The following is a 19,097-nucleotide window of genomic DNA, read 5'->3' on the forward strand; positions in this document are numbered from 1 at the left end:
AACAAACATCTTAATAGCAAAATAGAGAGCATTGTAATAAATATCAATGCATTTATTAATGTCTTGCTGATTAAAAGCAGGATCCCAATTCATGCTTGCAAGGAAATTATTATTGGCAACAAAATCACAGTTTACAAAATCATCAATAATAAACATCATACTTAAGATCTAAATTGCAATTAATAGGAATACTTATTTCATAGACAGGACGGTAGTTTGATGCCAGTGATAAATTTTCAGTGACATATATGATTTCAACATCAAACAAACTTGAGAAAAATAGATCAAGAAATGTACTAAACAAATTTGGCAAGCCATTCACCTGCTTAAGATTAAAATAGTTACAACAACTACATTGCACATTTGCAGATGATGACTCAGCCGTCTCAATACGTAGTTCGTAAACATACCGCATGTGGGAGATTAAAATCACCATACAATAAAATCCATGATCTGATCACAAGATTCATGGATGTAGAGGCAAATTTCTCATTGATAAGAAGCAGATAGGGATGTAAACAGCACCAAAAATTATATTATTGTCACTGCATGATACAAGCACAAATATGTATGCTAGGGTAAAATCACTGGTCTCTAATAACCTGGCTTTAAAACATTTACGCCCCAAGTTCCACCGCCCCTTTGCCTCCTCGTATTTGTGTAACTACGATCCTGAAGTCAGTGAACTCCGAGTTCAGAAAATCCTCATTAAACCAAGACTACACCAAAATTTCTGTTGACAGCATTTCGCAGATCAGCTATTTTAGTTTGCAAACCACCCGCATTATGAAAGTATACATTTAATTTTTTGGAGTTTGCTTAATAACATGTAATTGAAATGCCATTAAAATATTGTATGTGCAAGTTCTGTTCTGTACGTGAGCGCAAAGTAAGTTCTTCATAAGCATTTTTTATTTGCTTAAGTTGAATAGGTGTTAGGTCAGCTTTAATTTTAATCTGACAATTATCAAATGATTTAGGATTTTTTAAAACAGAGGATGCCAGCTTACTATTAGGGAAAATCACTCTTAAAGGTCTAAATGTGTTGGTTTTGGGTCTGCTTAGCAGACCATGTTATAATAAGGCCATGTTAGCCTTACTTACCCACTGAGATTTAAATTGATCCAATTCATACTTGAGGTTGTGGACCTCAGATCTAAGCTCAGATACCACTGAGCCAATCTCGCCTATCTGAACAGCCTTAATTTTATCCAACATACATGTATTTTTTTTGTATTTTTTTTTGTAAAATTCCATTTTATTATTTTATTTTATTTAAAATTCTAGTATATTTTATATTCTAATTTGGTAGTAATATACCCAACTATGGAGAAGGCAGTAACTACTAATCACCAAATTTGAGGGAAATCGGCTTCAACTTTGATGGCGTTCGCCAAGGTTTAATAATAGTTTCTAAGATAGATTACTAGAGAACCTGGCTTTGGGAAAAAGGCTTTAAATTTAGTTTCAATGTCCAAAAAAAGAAAAAGTTTGCAAACGAATTATCACACATACTGCTTTTTTCTGTTTATTCGGGTACTTCTTTATTGATACTTAAAAACAGTAAGTGGCATATGCTACTTTATTCTGTTGTTTTTAAATTAACTGCTTTTTCCATTGCAGAATCTTAAATTTATAGATAGAAATAAAACGCAGTAGAAAACTAATATTTTATTTAGATTTCTTTCTATTACGTCGTATTTTTCGTAACAATGTGAGTGTTAGTAGTAACTGGCAAGTTTAACCAAAAGTCCTTTCTGTTATCTTCCATGAGTCCCAATAAATTTTGTATTATACCGTCTTTTTTTTCTTGAGAGATCTCACATGCAATACTGTGACAGGCTGGATCTGGAATGTCCTTCTTACATATGTCCCCTCGTAAAAAATTAAGTGTCTTGAATACACTAGAATTAAGGTATGGCTTAATTTTTAAATTGAAAGAACCTCGCGAGACCTTAACTTTTTCCTTCTTGATAGTGTTTCTTTTGTGGGATGAAGAAAAATATTGAAAATCATAGAAATCTTCAATATACATAAGTTTTGTTGTAACCCTTCCATTGTTCGATTTTTGTATTGCTTGAACAAAGTCATTAAAATCTGGAGTTTTTTTTGACGCTTCAACAATAATTCTATTTGGTGATGCAGGGAATCAGCCGACTTAAATGTATATCACTGGCTCGAAATAGTTCACTTAGAGTGTCTCAGCAGTTACTTTCGATGAATTGAAAATATAAACGAGAAACATCATAAAGACCCAATTTTTATTTTGTGCTGAACAATTCTCCAGCCAAAATATAAAAGGCTCGGCGTCACGATTATGAAGTATGAACTGGAAAAAGGTGCTGATCAGTTCTTCTTTCCCTTGACCACGAAAGGCTTCGTGCCAAACAACTGCAACCGGTAGAATATTTTAATTTTTTGTCCCAAGGGGTACAAATGTTTCGTTGTACAAAACAAGTCTTTGTGTAAAAAAACATTTTTAAAGTTCTCCATTCTAGGCAGCATTATTATTTTTTCCAAATTTGCTGAAACGTAGTTTTTGAATCATACTCAATCTGACAATCATACATCAAACATGACAAACATACATTTTGCACGGTTTATATGGTCTGACCATTTTTTACATGTTACATTCTGGATCAAGGTTCACGCTTATGGGGATGTAGGTCCATTATTTCACAGTGCTCGCACTCTTCGTTTCCAAATTTAGTGAACCTGATATTTTCACTAAATAGTATTTTCCGATAAGCTTCGTACCCGCATTTATATTGCGGAAATTTTTCCAAAAAATCATTATGCATAATAATTATTGTAACGTCGCTAGGTTAATATTTTACTCTGGGCGCATGTTCTCGACGGTAGTGTGATATTGATAGATTAAATGAATGAAAATGCGCTAATATCACTTGTCTATCAAGTTTGTTAGGAGGTGGATTTTTACTTCATTGGTCTTTGTTTGGAAGTTAAATTTAAATCAGCTGGCTCAACACAAAAAGGCAGCATTCAACAGTCTGCATGGCAAAATACTCCTTTCTTGCATTGTATATTACGCTTGCTGCTACTCTAACTTGCAGAAGGTCAGATTTTTCAAAAGACAGTAAATGTTTTCTCGAATTTTTAGACAAAGTTATATAGTTTACTGCTTTTTTGTGTTGTGTTTGGGTACAAAACAACATAAGACAATCAATGGTGCTCAAAAACGAATTTTGTATTTTTTGCTAGTTACTGCTTTTCTCCATAGTTGAGCAATACAGCTGTTACTGTTTAGTTATATTTAGTGTTTATCTCGTTTTCTATTTTAGTACTTGGTTTAATCTTTTTTTTTTGGGCATGACGGGTCTATTAGGAGACTTATATGCATAACTGCCTTGGCAGCCCACTGTTTCGACAATTCAATCTTGTATTTTAATTTTTTTTTATATATATTTATCTATCTAGATGGTTTGTTGTAAATAAATAAATAAATAAATAAACTTAGTGTTCCAATGATTAATAGTATTAAAAATATTTCATATGATCAAAACAACATTTTTACTGCCGCTGTATTTGGTAACTTGACCAAAACATTCATTTATGTATAATTTGTATGTCCTTACTTGTTTAAAGAAATTGTAATCCACTATCCTTTAAGTATTTATTATAATAGCACTTTTGTTTTAATTTAATTTAATACTAATACTTATTTTATATTGCTTTTTAGAATGAAATTGAGACTAATACAGACATTGATTCTGAATTTGAGCACTTCCAAGATGCCGATGAGTTTGAAGGTTTTGAGGAAAAAGAAGACGACAAACCTTTAACGGAACCAAAAATCACAATTGCAAAAATTCCAGTGAACTTCATTTACAAGTGGGAAAGCTACTACCTTGAAATGTTGATGGTCGCTGGTCTTCTCGCCTATTTTATCAATTTCGCATTGGGTAAGTTTGTTTTTATTAAAAATCTCTAAACGTTTTTTTTTTTGAAAATTGTTTTAGGCAGAACCAAAAATACAAAAATAGCTACAACATGGTTTCAAACACACAGACAACTTTTGGAAGAAAATTTTGCTATGGTAGGTGATGATGGAGGCCAAGAACGAGGTGATCATGTGCTAATTAAAGAAAGCGAAAATGTCTTTACTCTCTGGTGTAGTGGAAGGACTTGCTGTGAAGGCATGTTAGTAGAACTAAGACTCATCAAGGTAAATACCATATTTTTAGTTCCTAGGGAAGTATAAATTAAAAATAAATTACAAACCATAACTTGAAAATCTGAAATAAACAGCCGCACCTTTAAGTGCCTAATCAACTATTAAACAACAATAGTTGTTATTTCAGTAATATACAGCGTGTCTCTAAAAGGTCTGTACAAAATCCTAGGACATATTCCTGAGGTCAAAATAAGCAGATTTAAAGCAACTTACCTTAGTCCAAAGTTGTTTGTTTCTTAGTTATAGGGTGTTAAATTTAAAAAATAAAAATCGGTTTTATTTCATTTTTTTAACATTTTGTGACAAACCACTTTGACAATTGTTACCTAACGTTTTTGAGTAGGTACTTTTGTTAGAACACGCTAAAATTAACTATTACCAAGATATTTCGTGTTTTAGTCTTAATAACTAGTTATCACCCATATGTTGGGAGGAAAAAGCATTGTTTGATTTGGTACGGATAAGTGTTTCAGTGAGAATTTGCTAGTGCGAAATAAATAAGGTGTTTTAAGCTTATTAGTAAAAATGTAATTTATTATTTGTTAAAATAGCTGAAAGATACAGTTTTGTAGAAATAATGGATATTTCTGAGATTAGGTAGATGGCACTGGCTCTTAGTAAGGTGCGCACGTAAATTGGCTCTCCAAATATTTGCTAAATATATTAAGTTTCTAAAGTTTTTAAAAGTGTTCTCTCTTTGAAAAGTATCAATGATGCCCAGAAGTACAAGAATCGTACACAATACATACACAATAAATACGCAAACGTAATCCAGGTGAGGGCCTTACTCTCCAAGAAAATGTGGGGACTTGTATCGCCCTCTCACTCACTCCGAGAGTGGAGGGGAGGCTGTCAATTGTCAGGATGTATTTGATCCATTATGGCGGATTAGGTTGCACCTGAGTCGTGACAGACTGGTTGTAAAAGTCGTTGACTTCCACGTGTCTAAGCTATATAGCCGTTTTCTTGTACGATTGGTACAATAAAGTATTGTTACCTGTTAACGCGTGTATTATTTTGGTCTTTAAGAGTATAGGATCTCTCGTCTGGTGACTACAAAACCTACAGTGGTGACCCCGACGTTCATTAGTAACGATTGTGCGTGTGCTGTAATCTAGCAGTGAACTAGTACGCTATTTGGTAATTTTACCCTGGAACGGTGATGTGATCGCTCAGTTGTGTTGTTAATGAATTTTATCGAAAAATTGTGCCGTGTTCAGTATCCTTACCGCCAATTTTTCCCATCTGCCATCGTGTGCGTCCGGCTTTGTGATTGTTCGTATTGCTAGGCAGAATATTCTGGCGCACAGTTGCTGCCGGTTGAAATTGTGCTGTGTGTAGTCGGCTTTTTCAGTTCGACTGTTGGTAGTGTTCGTACTGTTGCTGTTTGCTGGTTGCCGGATGTGTGGCTGGTTGCTGTACTTTGGGGCGCGACGTTTCGCCACTTGACTCTCGCATCTCGCCGGCTGACACCAGGATCAGCTGATTTCAAACTTCAAACTTGTGATTGAGGGATCAGCTGATTTGATACTTCAGTGCAATGCGTAAAGCTACAAAAGTTTAAATTTCTTTAGTTTTTTATTATGGGTGTGTGATAATCATCCCTTTTGATTAATTATCGTCACTGTTTTTACTGTATTAAATATTGTGTTAGAAACTATTTTTAATTTAAAATTAGATCATACTTTTTTACTTTATTAATTTATTTCACATATATTATTCATTTTGTGCCATAATGTCGGCTGAAGTCGGTACAAGTGCAATTAGATCAAACTAATGCTCAACTACGTGATGTCAGGGACGCCCTGGCTAACGTTATTGCCGGTAATGGCCGTAATGAAGGCCGCATCGACGCTGTTTCGCCTAAAATTCCCAAAATTATAACTTCTGACATTCAGTGCTGGCTTTTTCAGGTCGATGCCGCTTTCCGCCGTGCCAATATAACTGTAGATTCAACAAAATTCTATTATTTAGTTATGGCTATTGACGATGCGGAAGCAAATGTATCAGCTCAATTATTAAATCGAGTCCGCTTCCGGGTGATGCGTTTGAACAAGCAAAAGCCAAGCTTGTTTCACGTTTTTCCTTATCTAAGGAGGACAGCTTAAAAAAGTTATTAAAGGGTCGTGTCGATGTTAATTGCAAACCTTCTATAGTATTGAGTCAACTTCGTGATTTAAATGAAAGTAACCTCTCGGATCAAGTTCTTAAAACAATCTTTCTCGATTGTCTTTCGCAACAACAGCGCGACATTCTAACGATTGTATCAGACAAGGACCTTGAAACATTAGCCACTATCGCCCACAAGATTTCGTGGCAACCTGGTTCGAACGCTGAATTTCCCCAAGCTTTCGGGGTGTTTAAAAAACCCGTGCCATCATTGCCGGTAGACCGCTCTGAATTTCAAAAGCTCGAGGCAAAATTTGACACCATGATGGAATCATTTAAGCAAATGCAAACGGAATTTAAACGCTTACGCAGTCGCGGTCGGTCACGGTCTAGGTCCAATCAGGGTCGCAGGGATAATTCTGCGAAATCCGAGTTATGTTATGCGCATCAGAAATACCCGAATAACGCTCTTTCGTGAGAGATAAGAGTGGTGTAAAATGTTCGCGAAATTTTCGGCTAAGCCAAAAAACTAAGTTCTACACCTTCCTGTTTGGAGGCGGCAGGTAAAGGTGTGATTGGATCTTCTCGACGTCTTCATATCCGTGACAGGACCACAGGTCAAATTTATCTTGTCGATACCGGTGCGGACATTTCGCTAGTGCCAGTCGATCCTAGGTTCCGCGACAGACCGGCTCGGCTAAAACTTTATGCCGCTAATAATAGCTTCATAAACACTTATGGTGAGGCGCTTCGTACTCTGAATTTGGGGCTGCGGCACGATATATCCTGGAACTTTTGTATCGCGGAGGTTCCATATGCCATTATTGGCGCCGATTTACTTTTTCAGTATAATTTGGCGGTTGATCTACGCAGGAAATGTTTACTGGACACTTCAACTGAGCTATGCTCTAAAGGAATTGTCAAAGAGGCTCCTGTACACTCCATACATTGTGTGCTGATAGATAGTGAGTGGAAAAAAATTCTTTCAGAATTCCCAGAAATTACAGGCAGCTCCTGCAATATTCCTTCAAAAATTCCTAGAGTTTTCCATCATATAGTTACCTCAGGACATCCCTTGTCAGCTACCGCCTGATAAGCTTAAGTATGCAAAAATGGAGTTCCAGCATTGGATAAACACTGGTAGGTGTAGACCCTCTTCTAGCTCTTGGGCAAGTCCCATTCATATGGTCAAAAAGGGTGAGACCGAGTGGCGGGTGTGTGGTGACTGTGGACCGTTGAATGCTGTCACCAAACCCGATAAATATCCCATTCCCCATTTATATGACTACTCCAGTGAATTACATGGTAAAAAAATCTTTAGCAAACTTGATCTTATTCGTGCTTATCAGCAGATTCCAGTTCATCCTGAGGACATCGAAAAGACTGCTGTAATAACTCCCTTCGGTTTGTTCGAATTCATGTTCATGACTTTCGGCTTGCGTAATGCTAGCCAGACCTTTCAGAGATATCTCAACCAAGCCTTGAACAATCTTGATTTTACCTTTGCTTATCAGGACGATATTTTGGTATTCTCCAAAACCATTGAAGACCATCACACTCATTTACGAGTAGTCTTCGAAAGGCTTAGAGAATTTGGTCTTCGCTTAAATCCCGCCAAATGTGTTCTTGCCGTTAATGAAATTGATTTTCTGGGTTATCGCATTAACCATCGTGGTATATCTCCTATTCCTACTAAGGTTGAAGCCATTTTAAGTTTCCCCAAGCCTTCTACGGTCTCTCAGCTTCGCCGCTTCCTAGGCATGGTAAATTTTTACCATCGCAATATTCCTACCGCGGCCTCCTCTCAAGCTCCTTTAAATGCATATTTCAAGGACTCGCGTAAAAATGATCAAAGTCCTATCATCTAGACGGATCAGTCTGAACGAGCTTTTGAAAAAGTTAAACAGGAGCTGGCTAGTGCAGTCGTACTAGTCCATCGCGTACATAACGCTGCCCATTGTGGAACCAAATCAACTGACAGGCAAACTCGCATGAAGTACATTTGGCCCGGTCTGCACTGTGATGTTGCACTATGGTGCAAAACCTGCTTAGATTGCCAGCATGCCAAGGTTTCTAGGCATGTCAAATTTATTCCTGAACATTTTGTAACTCCTGATGGTTTCGACCACGTACATATCAATCTGGTGGGCCCGCTGCCTCCAAGCAACGGCTTCCATTATATTTTGACAATGATTGATCGGTTCTCCCGTTGGGTAGAGGCCGTTCCAATTCCGGATAAATCTGCCCAAACTGTTTCCCGGGCCTTTTATGATACATGGGTCTCTCGTTATGGGTCTCTTAAAGTTATTACCTCTGACCAGGGTCTTGAGTTTGAAGCCACCTTATTTAAAGCACTAATTGGCACTCAACACATCCATACGACTGCTTACCACCCCGCGGCAAACGGAATGATCGAGCGTTGGCATCGTTGCCTTAAAGCCTCTTTGAAGTGTCACAATGACAAGAATTGGACGCGGACCTTATCCACGGTTCTTGTAGGGTTGCGCTCTCATGTTCGCTCTGACACCGAGGCATCGCCTGCCGAATTCTTGTTTGGCACGACACTTCGCATGCCTGGCGAATTCTTTCTTGAAGGGAATTTTACTCCTGATCCTCGCACATTCATTGAGGAGTTTCGTGAGTTTATGCGACTTGTCAGGCCTGTTCCAGTCACACATAACCACAAGAGGCGCGCGTTTGTTTTCAAAAATTTATATGAATGCTCCCATATTTTCTTACGCAATGTTGTTGCGAAGGCACTCGAACGAACTTATTCCGGACCTTACAAGGTTGTTAAAAGACCGTCCGATAGGGTGTTTGATATCGATATCAACGGGAAAACGAAAAGCGTCTCGGTTGAGCTACTTAAGCCGGCATATCTCATGTCTGACAAGACTTGTTAGCTGATACACTTGATAGCGACCCTCCTTTAACCACCCCTTCGAGTCTAGCTGGAACCCAGGACCCACGTGGACCGTCGTGGAACCCACGACTTGGATGGTCGTGGCGATTTGCCAGTACCAATGGTTAAAAAGGTTTTAAAAATTTACGCTCGTAAAAAGCAAGTGAGATTTTCAAATACATAATTTTATTAATCTTTGCATATTATAGTGTTTGTAACTTTGTGTTATTCTAATGTTGCTAATGCATAATTTTATTAATCTTTGCATATTATATAATGTTTGTGACTTTGTTGAATTGTAACGTTCACACTAGGAGGGGAGTGTGTGAGGACTTGTATCGCCCTCTCACTCACTCCGAGAGTGGAGGGGAGGCTGTCAATTGTCAGGATGTATTCCATCCATTATGGCGGATTCGGTTGCACCTGAGTCGTGACAGAGACTGGTTGTAAAAGTCGTTGACTTCCACGTGTCTAAGCTATATAGCCGTTTTCTTGTACGATTGGTATTGTTACCCGTTAACGAGTGTATTATTTTGGTGTTTAAGTATGTGAGTTTATGTAAGTGAGTATAGGATCTCTCGTTTGGTGACTACAAAACCTACAAAAATCAAAATTTAACAACACAAGTTCAAAGATTGGAAGAATACGCCCGACAAAGTGTTGCTGAACTAAGGCAGCTTGTTGGCGGCGATGTTGCCGCTTTATCAGAACATTTATCAAATTCGGAGGATATAAACAAAAAATTACCAAGTTTGAACAAAACATAGAGCGGTCCAAAAATAGCATTAAAATCGAATTAGCTAAAATCCGTTAGCACTCCGAGCAGCGGGAAAAAATGTTTCAGGAGGAAAGGCGGTGCAGATTTTTAAATGCCGTGGTAATAAGTGGAATTCCCGAAAACAACAGGACGAATACCGCAGTTAAAATTATCGTCAGTACTATTGGGACAAAAATGAATATAACTGAACACATATAGACTATGTTTTTCGACTAGGAAATCGAAATGTTTCGCAGGAAAAGCCTCGTGTGTGTTTTTCTATCGGTTAGAAAGTTGTCCCCCTTGACAAACCTTTTGCCTGTTTTTTTTTAAACAGTGGTTTTCGATAAATCCGTTGTGGGAAGTTTTCAAATGAACACCCATATAACATAAAAGATATTGATAGTAACATAGCTTTCATAAGTGAAAATATTAATATTTTATTAGACTTACATGTACCATATATTACACGTTGCCTTACTAAAAGATATGCTCCATGGTATACTGATACTCTTAGAGTTATTAAAAAAGAAGAGTTATTATAAGAAAACAAGGCTTGAGACTGACTGGATAAACTATAAAAGTTTTAGAAATATTTTTACTACAGCTATCAGAACAGAAAAGAAAATGTTCTTTTCCCATAAGTTTGATAATAAAAATCCTAAAGATCTTTAGTCCCATATAAAAAAATGTAAACGTAAGCTCTAATAAAAACAACAGCTGCAACTACTAATACGCATTTTTTTAAAATTCAGTACCCACTCTTGCGGAAAATATTGAATAATTACAATTTTATAACCAAAATAATTATCTACCAAGATTTATTTTTAATCCAATAAATGATATTCAGGTACTTAAGATTATACCGCAGATTAAAACTACAACCGTTGGAGTAGACGGTATAAATATTCTGTCTTTGAAATGATGCATTCGCCAGTCCCGGCAGCGTGGTGGGGACAAAAATACAAAATATCTTGGAAATGGTTAATTTTATCCGGTTCTAACAAGATTATCTTTTTTACTCAAACACTTTAGGGAAATTGTTTCCTTTACAAAAAAAAATAAAAACCACACTTGCAAAAAAGTTTAAGCCATTTTACACCATCAACAGTGTAGAGCGCCGTCTATCGGCCACAGTAAATAGATCTTCTCGTACAAAAAGACCCCTAGGTACCAATTTTCAAAAAGGTATGTCCGAAAACGTTAAAAAAATTACATGAAATTGATCTTTATTTTTTAAATTTTATACCCTATAACTAAGAAATGAAGCAACTTTTTATTAAGATAAGTTGCTTTAAATCGGCTTATCTTGCTTCAGGAATATGTTGAAGTTGAAGGACCTTTTGAAGTAGGTATTCAGTAATGAAGAAAAGAATATAGACTTTTTATTATTAGAGCTATTTATTTTTAAATATTTTAACATTAAATAGGGTATCTCTAATAGGTCTTTGCCAGATAAAGAGTGCTGCAAAATAGTCGATTTAACCACAGATATAACGAGACAAACATATAAATACTACAATGCATTAAAAACGCTATACGAAACGGAATCCCACTTTTTAGAGTTGGTTCAATTGAACTTGGTCAACGAATTTTGCCGATACGATAGTTGTTTAACGAAGGTTTCACTTTGATCCATTTTTAGTATGTTGGGACTTCGCGCGGTCGGTCAGTGTTTAGGTAAATTTTAAATAAATGGTTATTTTTTTATTTTAATCTTTCCGTTCTGTGTGTGATCGTTGAGTGAAGTTTTTCGTTTTAAAATTATTCGATACTTTATAGACTCGATGCGATACCGTCGATGCGAATATTATTTCTAAATAGCTTAATACCAAAAGTACAACCGCTGAATTTGAACCTAAACTAATTAGTGAAGATTACGTGTTCTGGGAAGTGTCGGAGATTGGGTGTAACGGCCCTATTTAACTTGTTCGCAGTTATTTGGATGACAGATCACAGTCGGTCAGAGTTGATGGGCTTAAATCCAAGCCCTTAGATGTAAATAGGAGATCGTGGTATAAAATAGTCATATATACTGTCAAATGGGGTAAAGTGAATAAAAAATTGAGGTTTTTTAAAAATATTTCGGTAAAGACGTACATAAATCTTTGGAGCACTAATATTTAGAATCTTTAGTACCTTTCCTTTAATATTTCCAAATTTTAGCTTTTTTTGTCTATAATTTTTAAACTATTAACGGTCAAATGTTGATCCACTTAACCCCATGCATGGGGATAAAGTGGACAACATGTAAATTTTCACGCAAAATTCATTTTAAAAATGTGTGAGGTAAAGTGAATAACTAAAAATCGTTTCAAAAATTCAAGTCTTCCAAAAAAAATCTGGTAAAAAAGAAATAAAACACTTTATGAGGGTTTTAAACTGTTTATTAAATACAAAACAAACTTTTTAGTCTTAATAGAAAAGTTAATGGCTAATAAACTTTAAAACGCAAAAAACAAAAGATTTAAATAAAATAAATTAAATGAAAAAAATTAACTCAAAATAAACAAAAATAAATAATCAAAATTAAACATTAACCCAACAAAATTATTCTACTTAAGAGAAATCCGCATTCAAAAATAAATGTTTTCCACGTGTAACACTGCTTAAAGTTAACTTTTGTACAATTTGTTCCCTATTGACAGGTGTTATGTCAGCAACAACAGGGTAAACAAAAAATATGTTTTTTTTGCCGTTTTGTTTTCTTAATGCATTTATGACAAACTCATTTTTTCCAACCAAATTTTCTATTTTGCCAACAAATTTTCTGTCACGTTTATTTGTAAAAAAATTCACTATTACGTAATCTAAATTTTTTCCCGCAAGATTAAAGCACGGTAGGTCAATTTCACTCACATCACCATTATTTTCTTTATCCTCTTCTCCGTCAGAGTCTGAGTTTGCTTTCAATGGGCTTTCAGGATTTTCCAGGATGTTGTCTTCGTCTGTTTCGTCTTCCAAGGATCTGATAATATCTCTGGCTAAGATGCTTTTACCTACCGCCATTTTTTTCCCGCGTTTTTGGATACCATCCTTGGGTCTTGCTGTGTAAGACTAAGTGACTTACAAGGGCATCGGACCAGGCTTTTTCCATGGCATCTTCCATAGGGACATTTCCGCCTACATTTCTAGGAATTTTGCAAAGGACAGCGTTGGGGTTAAACGGGTTTTAAATTAAAATTTTTTTTCAGAATTCACACCAACTTTCTCGATTGCCTCTTTTAAAAGCCTTGGAAACACGGTCTTTGGAATAACCCCCCGGTTTTTCTGCTTCCATGCCTCCCATAAGAATATTGAGGAACCAATCTTCAAATATTGCAGAATCGAACCATCCACTGGTGGTTCTGCTGTATCTGCTTCCCGCCTTCTGACCACCCAGGGTAAAGATGCTTGGCTTTATAAACTATGTATGGGGGCAATAATGCTCCACTTCCCGATATCGCAAACATTACGCTGGTGCTTGTTTTAGACACGTATCTATTATCCTATGTGCATGTTTTACCCCGCGTTTTACGACAACCCTTACCGAGCCAGGGTCATCAACGAAATTGCTTTCATCATAATTTATGACGTTACATGGTGGTACATTTTCCAAAGTTTTTTGAAGCTCAGAAAAATAATTATTAAGCATCTCATAGTCGACGGATGCTCTAACTCTTTTAGTGTTTTCAGCCAATTTTATTGTTAGATTAGGGTTTCTTGCCATAAATGCCCTGAATCAATCCAAACCCGGTAAATTATCTGTAAATCTTTTCTCTCGGCACCCCAGATTATTTAGATATTGCTGAACAATTAATCTTATGTAGGTTGATTTTAATGGAAACCTCCAGTTTGCACAAATAAGTAAGCCATCAACTAGTAATTTTCCTCAGCCTCCGGCAAAACTGGCTGTCTGCCATATTTTAAAGAATGCTTACCATGAACCCGGTTGTACAAGGTTGTGTATGGTACGCCATATTGTTCTGCAGCTTCCCGGACATTTAATGTTCTTTTGTTGACCGCCGCCACTGCCCTTATTAGAAACATTTCATTGTAATTTTTTTTGCCGGCTGGTCCAATTTTCTTCTTATATACTCTTGGCATATTTCTGAAAACAACAATAACAAAAATAAGAAAACACATTCCAATCTAATGTCTAATTTCTTTCAAAATTCTGTGATCCCACAAAGTTGATATTTTTTATAATTCCGCGAAAAAATAATAGTAGAATTTTTTGTTTGTAAACTCGCACTGAATATTGTGATCTACATACAGTATATAATTACCTCAAATAGCCAAAAAACCCGTGTGGTGTATACTTTCCTTACTGCACGTCAATCTTTTCAACCAACAACAATTTTACGGCAAACACGAACTGAAACAAAACCGCATTAGCGAACGCTACCAGCCTCAAACATGCCATCCACTAGACTAAATATTCGCCTCGTGCACTTGTGTAAACTTGTATAAAGTCGCGGTGCGGCAGCACTGTCGTACTGTGATGTTAAAGGTCGATCAACGAGTTCGGACTGTTAGAGTTAACTTTACCCCATAGTGTTCACTTTACCCCATTTGACGGTACGCTGGTAATACGCAAATACAGCAAATGCAGAGGTGTAATGATTTTTTGGAGTTTATAGACACTTTTAATCATGGATTGAAATTGAATCTCAATAAATCATCTACTTTGGACCAGCTAAAGATTCGACGCCTCAAAACATGGTGATAGTAATAGACGGTGTGACAATACCGGTTGTTGAGGAATATACATACATATTTGGGTGTGATCTTTGATAACAAGCTTAGATCCTGAATGTCATGTGTCTAGGCTTCTTTAAAAAGCCTATTATAATCTACGCAACCTTTACTATAGTAAATATGTTTTTAACTTTGAGCTAAAAAAGGTTCTCTGCGAAGTACTGGTTGTGTGTCACCTTAACTATTGTAACTTTGTGTATGGTCCTTGCATAGATGTATTTACTGAGAATAAACTTCAAAACGTCCATAATTCTTGAATACGTTTGATTTACTAGATTGGACGCCATGATCCTGTTAGTCATAGAATATCCGATTTGAAATGCTTAAATATTTCCAATCGAGAACATCTACATTTTGCTTGCTTTCTTCATAAATTGTCCAAAACTAAAAGTCCCGTATATCTGGTTAAAATTACATATGTATTTTGGTAAATATATATTCATTTTTTAATTTTTTCTTCTATAGGAAGATGCGATTTTTCTGTCGTCGTATATTTATTTTTACATATAAATGATATACAGTGAGTGTCTGTAACTTGGAATAAATTCGATAATAAATCAATGGAAGCGTGTTCGGAAAAACGGTCGACAAGTCAATTGAGATTGTAAGTTTTTAAAGCGCATTTTTTACAATAAAAAGTTTTTATAAAGTTTAAGGGTGTGGCGGGGCTAATACCAACTTTCCTATTTTAAATGGGACACCCTATATGTTATTATATTTTTGGATTCTCTACAAAATTCCAAAAATTTTGATGTATCACATGCCATACCTTTATTCGATTGTTTTTAAGATACCGGGCGTTAAAGAAAACGTATTTCATAAACTTAAAGCGGGTTCTTTTAAATATTTTTCTTTAATAAGTGTTCAAAATGTAAACCATTTACTATTCGGCAATGCCATAAACGTACTACAAATTCATTTTTAACGTTTCTTATGCATTCTGGAGAAGTGTTTCGACACTCTTGCCCTACTCTAGTTTTCAACTCCTCAATATTTGCCGGCTTGATCATATAAAATTTGGATTTCAAATATATATAGTTACAATATTTTTTTTTTAATTTTAACCAAAATCGGCCTTTTTTACTTGTTTTCTATGTATTTTGATCATATTAAATATTTAATTATATGTTGATGTCTAAATCATGAGTTATTGGCCAGGCCAACATAGTTATTGGCAGGTCAAAATACAGATATTGGCCATGATGGTATAGTTATTGGCCGGCATAAAAAACAGTTATTGGCCACCTGAAAGTAAAGAGATGTGAGATTTTTATCATAGTTTAAATAATAATAATAATAAACAAAAAATATTTAAATTACAGTCCCAAATTAGGTTTCAAGGAGCTTGCAAGTGTCACATATCTGAAATACCTTTTTCTTAGGCGCATTCCACATGAAATGTTCTAATGCATGAATTGCATTTAATGCCTACTTTTTTACTTGTAATGTTGTACGTGCAATCGTAACACATTCCGTCACATACACTTTGATTCTTAAATAAAATTGTTGAACGATTAGAACATAACAGGACACTAAAAAGAACATTAATTTTCTTTACACCACAGTCAATGTCATCGTCACTAAATAAAATTCTTTTTGCAGAAGTTACCTTGGAACTGACAATTTGAGAAGTACTATTTTCTTGATTCTCCAACTGTAATGTTTTTACTGCAGACGAGTCTTTATCAGGAAGATTAACTTTTACCCCTTTTTTTAAAATAATAGATCTTTGCTCTATGGGTTCATTACAGTTCTTTTTTAAATTAATTTTAGTTGATATTGCCTTATTACTATTATTATTTTTGTTAGTTCTACATTCTTCTTTCATAATCCTGCGGAAGTAATTCCTGCAACAATTGAATATGGAAAGAATGGAATTTTTCGCTTCAAAGCATGCGAGATATTGATGTTGAACTAAAGGGTAATTCTTTAGCAAGCTGCCTAACGCTTTTATGAGGATCTTCAACGATACTTAAAGCTACTGTCATACTGTTTTCCTCATTTGTAACTGGCTTCACCCGTTCATGTTTTTCATAAATTACACTTCCTGTTCTCTCAAATCTTTCTTTTAGTTTTTGAAACATTTGTGCTTGGGAATGTCTCCTTTCAGGATAAAGTTGTGCATAAATTCTAGATGCCAAAAGGCTATTTCTTTCAGCAGCTCCAAAGGCAAATATCATATCAACAAATTCCTCACGAGGAAAATTCATATTGATTACAAAATGAACAATAAAAATTAAAAATCGATTAACTAACTCACTGATAATAATTTCTAAAATGGTTTTTGAAGAAAAAATATTGATCTTGTCTACTGCTGTCATAAAACTAATAATCTGACAATTATTATTTGACGTTTAAACGAATGTTTCTAAGCAATATTGATCAAAACTTAAAGAATACCCGTTTTAAGCATATTATTTTACAGAAAAGTTAAAATATCTCAAAAAGTACTTGGTTTAGCTATAGGACATATTTAATAAAAAATGAAGGTATTTGAGGGACAAACTTAATTAGATAAAAATATACAGGGTGTTCCATTTAAAAAAATTGAGATATTGCGTATTTAATTTCAGCAAGTTTGAAAGTTCTTTAAAGACACCCTGTATTAAAAAATTACAAATTATCATAGTCAGCCTAGAGGAGGTACCCTAGACTAACTGTGGTACAAGTTTCATAGGCGCAGAATAAATTTTAAGTTAATTATGACTTTTTTAAACGAACTTTCTAAAAGGCAAAAAATAACATAAAAAAATTAATTACGTTGCAACGCCCCACGGAAATTTTGAAAACGTTATACCAAAGCAAAGTACCCTTTTTGCTTCACGTTTTAGTACCATAATATACAGGGCGTACCATTTAAAAAAAATCATATTTTATAGTTACTTTTTTGTGACAGACCCAGTATACATAAAAATATTTTTAGTTCGTAGGTTTTTGTCAACCCTACAACTTTGCTGTAGAACTTTTTGCTCTACCTCGTATAGTTAAGGCGCTATCTTAGCCGTACACCTTGTTGGTACACCCCGTATAAAGATGGCATTTTTATAAATTTAACCACCACATTCTAATTGAAAAAAAAAATCAATATTTTATATATTTGTAGCGTCATGATTTAGTGGCTCTTATAGCAAACGCAGTACGACCGACGGTGGACCAAGTACATATTACTGTAAGAATGAATAAGGATGATATGGATAGCTTTGTGTTCGCAGTGGCTAGCAAAAAAACTGCTATCCTAATGTCCAGAGATTTGCAGGATATCAGTGTATATTGCCCTGATAGAAAGGTTTTTAGCTTAGAATTTTAAGTCACTATCTAGAAATTTAATTCGTTATTTGTAGCCTGGCGATAAATTTAATCTACCAGCCGGGTTTCAAGTCATGTCAGAGATCGGAGAAGTGGCTGCTGCCTTTTTAGATTTGAAGATCACAGCCATTCTGAACAAATATACTGAATATATAGATTATATTCATTTATCAGATCAATATTCAGGTATAAAACCAAGTGATGATGCCAATCCTCCTACTAGGCCTGTTGACAAGGACAAGGTAATTGTTGCTTTTTTAATAGTTTATAAAAGATAATTATTGTTTTATGTATCTAGGTACTTAGATTTGGTTTTAATCTCTCAACCAAAGGCATGGGTTTAGAGGAAGTAATGACAAAAATAAAGCCTTTAATGAGTATGGTATTCTATTGTATAGATAAAACCAAGCGCTATCGTTTGTCTAAAGAAGGTACGAAGAATTTAGACAATTATTTTCATAATAGAATACTGTTTAAAACACATATTACTTATAGGTAAAACTAAGGCAGATAAGAATAGACAAAGGGTGGAAGAAGCATTTCTGAAATCTACTCACCAGGCTCGAGCAGAGGCGGCTGCCGCGAAACGCGAGGAAAAAAGAAAGTTAGAGAAGGAAAAGGTGCTGGCTGAGGAGGATCCTGAAAAGCAGAGACGCTGGGAGCTAAAAGAAGAAAAAAGACAAGCAAAGAAACGAGCTCCTAGAATGAGGCAGCTCAAGGTTAAAGCTCTGTAAACGTGCATTAAGTATTTTTAAGAGAAATGTGTTTTGAAGTTTTAGCAATTTGCCGTTTACAGGAAAAATATAATCATCCTGCGAAACGCATTACTTGATTACAAAGATTTGAACAATAAAGCATTTTCAATGTGAAAGCTTGTTTTTGTATCCTGTTATGCGCTTTACGGGCTTGCGGGAAGAGCATTTTACAAGGAGGTGATTTTTTTTTTAAATCAACGGAAACAAAATAAACTTTGAAGCTCAGATATAAATTGTAGCTTGCGGTATATTACCAATTTAAGTGTGAAATTTGGGTATTTATTGGAAAAAATGCAAAAACTGAAGATAAAAAATGTTCGCCCATAGTTTGTC

The 19,097-nt window shown here is 35.3% G+C and overlaps 1 protein-coding gene and 1 long non-coding RNA gene across 2 annotated transcripts in view; one reads left to right on the plus strand and one right to left on the minus strand.

Annotated features, from left to right (window-relative positions):
- Positions 1–18,880, plus strand: part of LOC126737270 (PAT complex subunit CCDC47) — a 40,853-nt gene extending 21,973 nt beyond the window's left edge. Inside the window, exons 2-7 of the mRNA XM_050442093.1 lie at positions 3,701–3,923; positions 3,981–4,186; positions 17,807–17,989; positions 18,045–18,251; positions 18,308–18,440; positions 18,505–18,880. Coding sequence (XP_050298050.1) covers positions 3,701–3,923; positions 3,981–4,186; positions 17,807–17,989; positions 18,045–18,251; positions 18,308–18,440; positions 18,505–18,743 — 1,191 coding nt within the window. The 3' untranslated portion in view covers positions 18,744–18,880. The remainder of the gene's footprint in view (positions 1–3,700; positions 3,924–3,980; positions 4,187–17,806; positions 17,990–18,044; positions 18,252–18,307; positions 18,441–18,504) is intronic.
- On the minus strand, positions 1,659–4,698 carry LOC126737282 (uncharacterized). Its single transcript, XR_007660984.1, has 2 exons — positions 4,409–4,698; positions 1,659–1,904 (listed from the first exon to the last, which is right to left on the minus strand). It is a non-coding gene; the product is annotated as an uncharacterized LOC126737282 (long non-coding RNA).
- Positions 18,881–19,097: the final 217 nt, after the last annotated feature.

This window comes from Anthonomus grandis, chromosome 6 (genome assembly GCF_022605725.1).
Source record: "Anthonomus grandis grandis chromosome 6, icAntGran1.3, whole genome shotgun sequence".
In the NCBI taxonomy this organism is placed as follows: domain Eukaryota; kingdom Metazoa; phylum Arthropoda; class Insecta; order Coleoptera; family Curculionidae; genus Anthonomus; species Anthonomus grandis.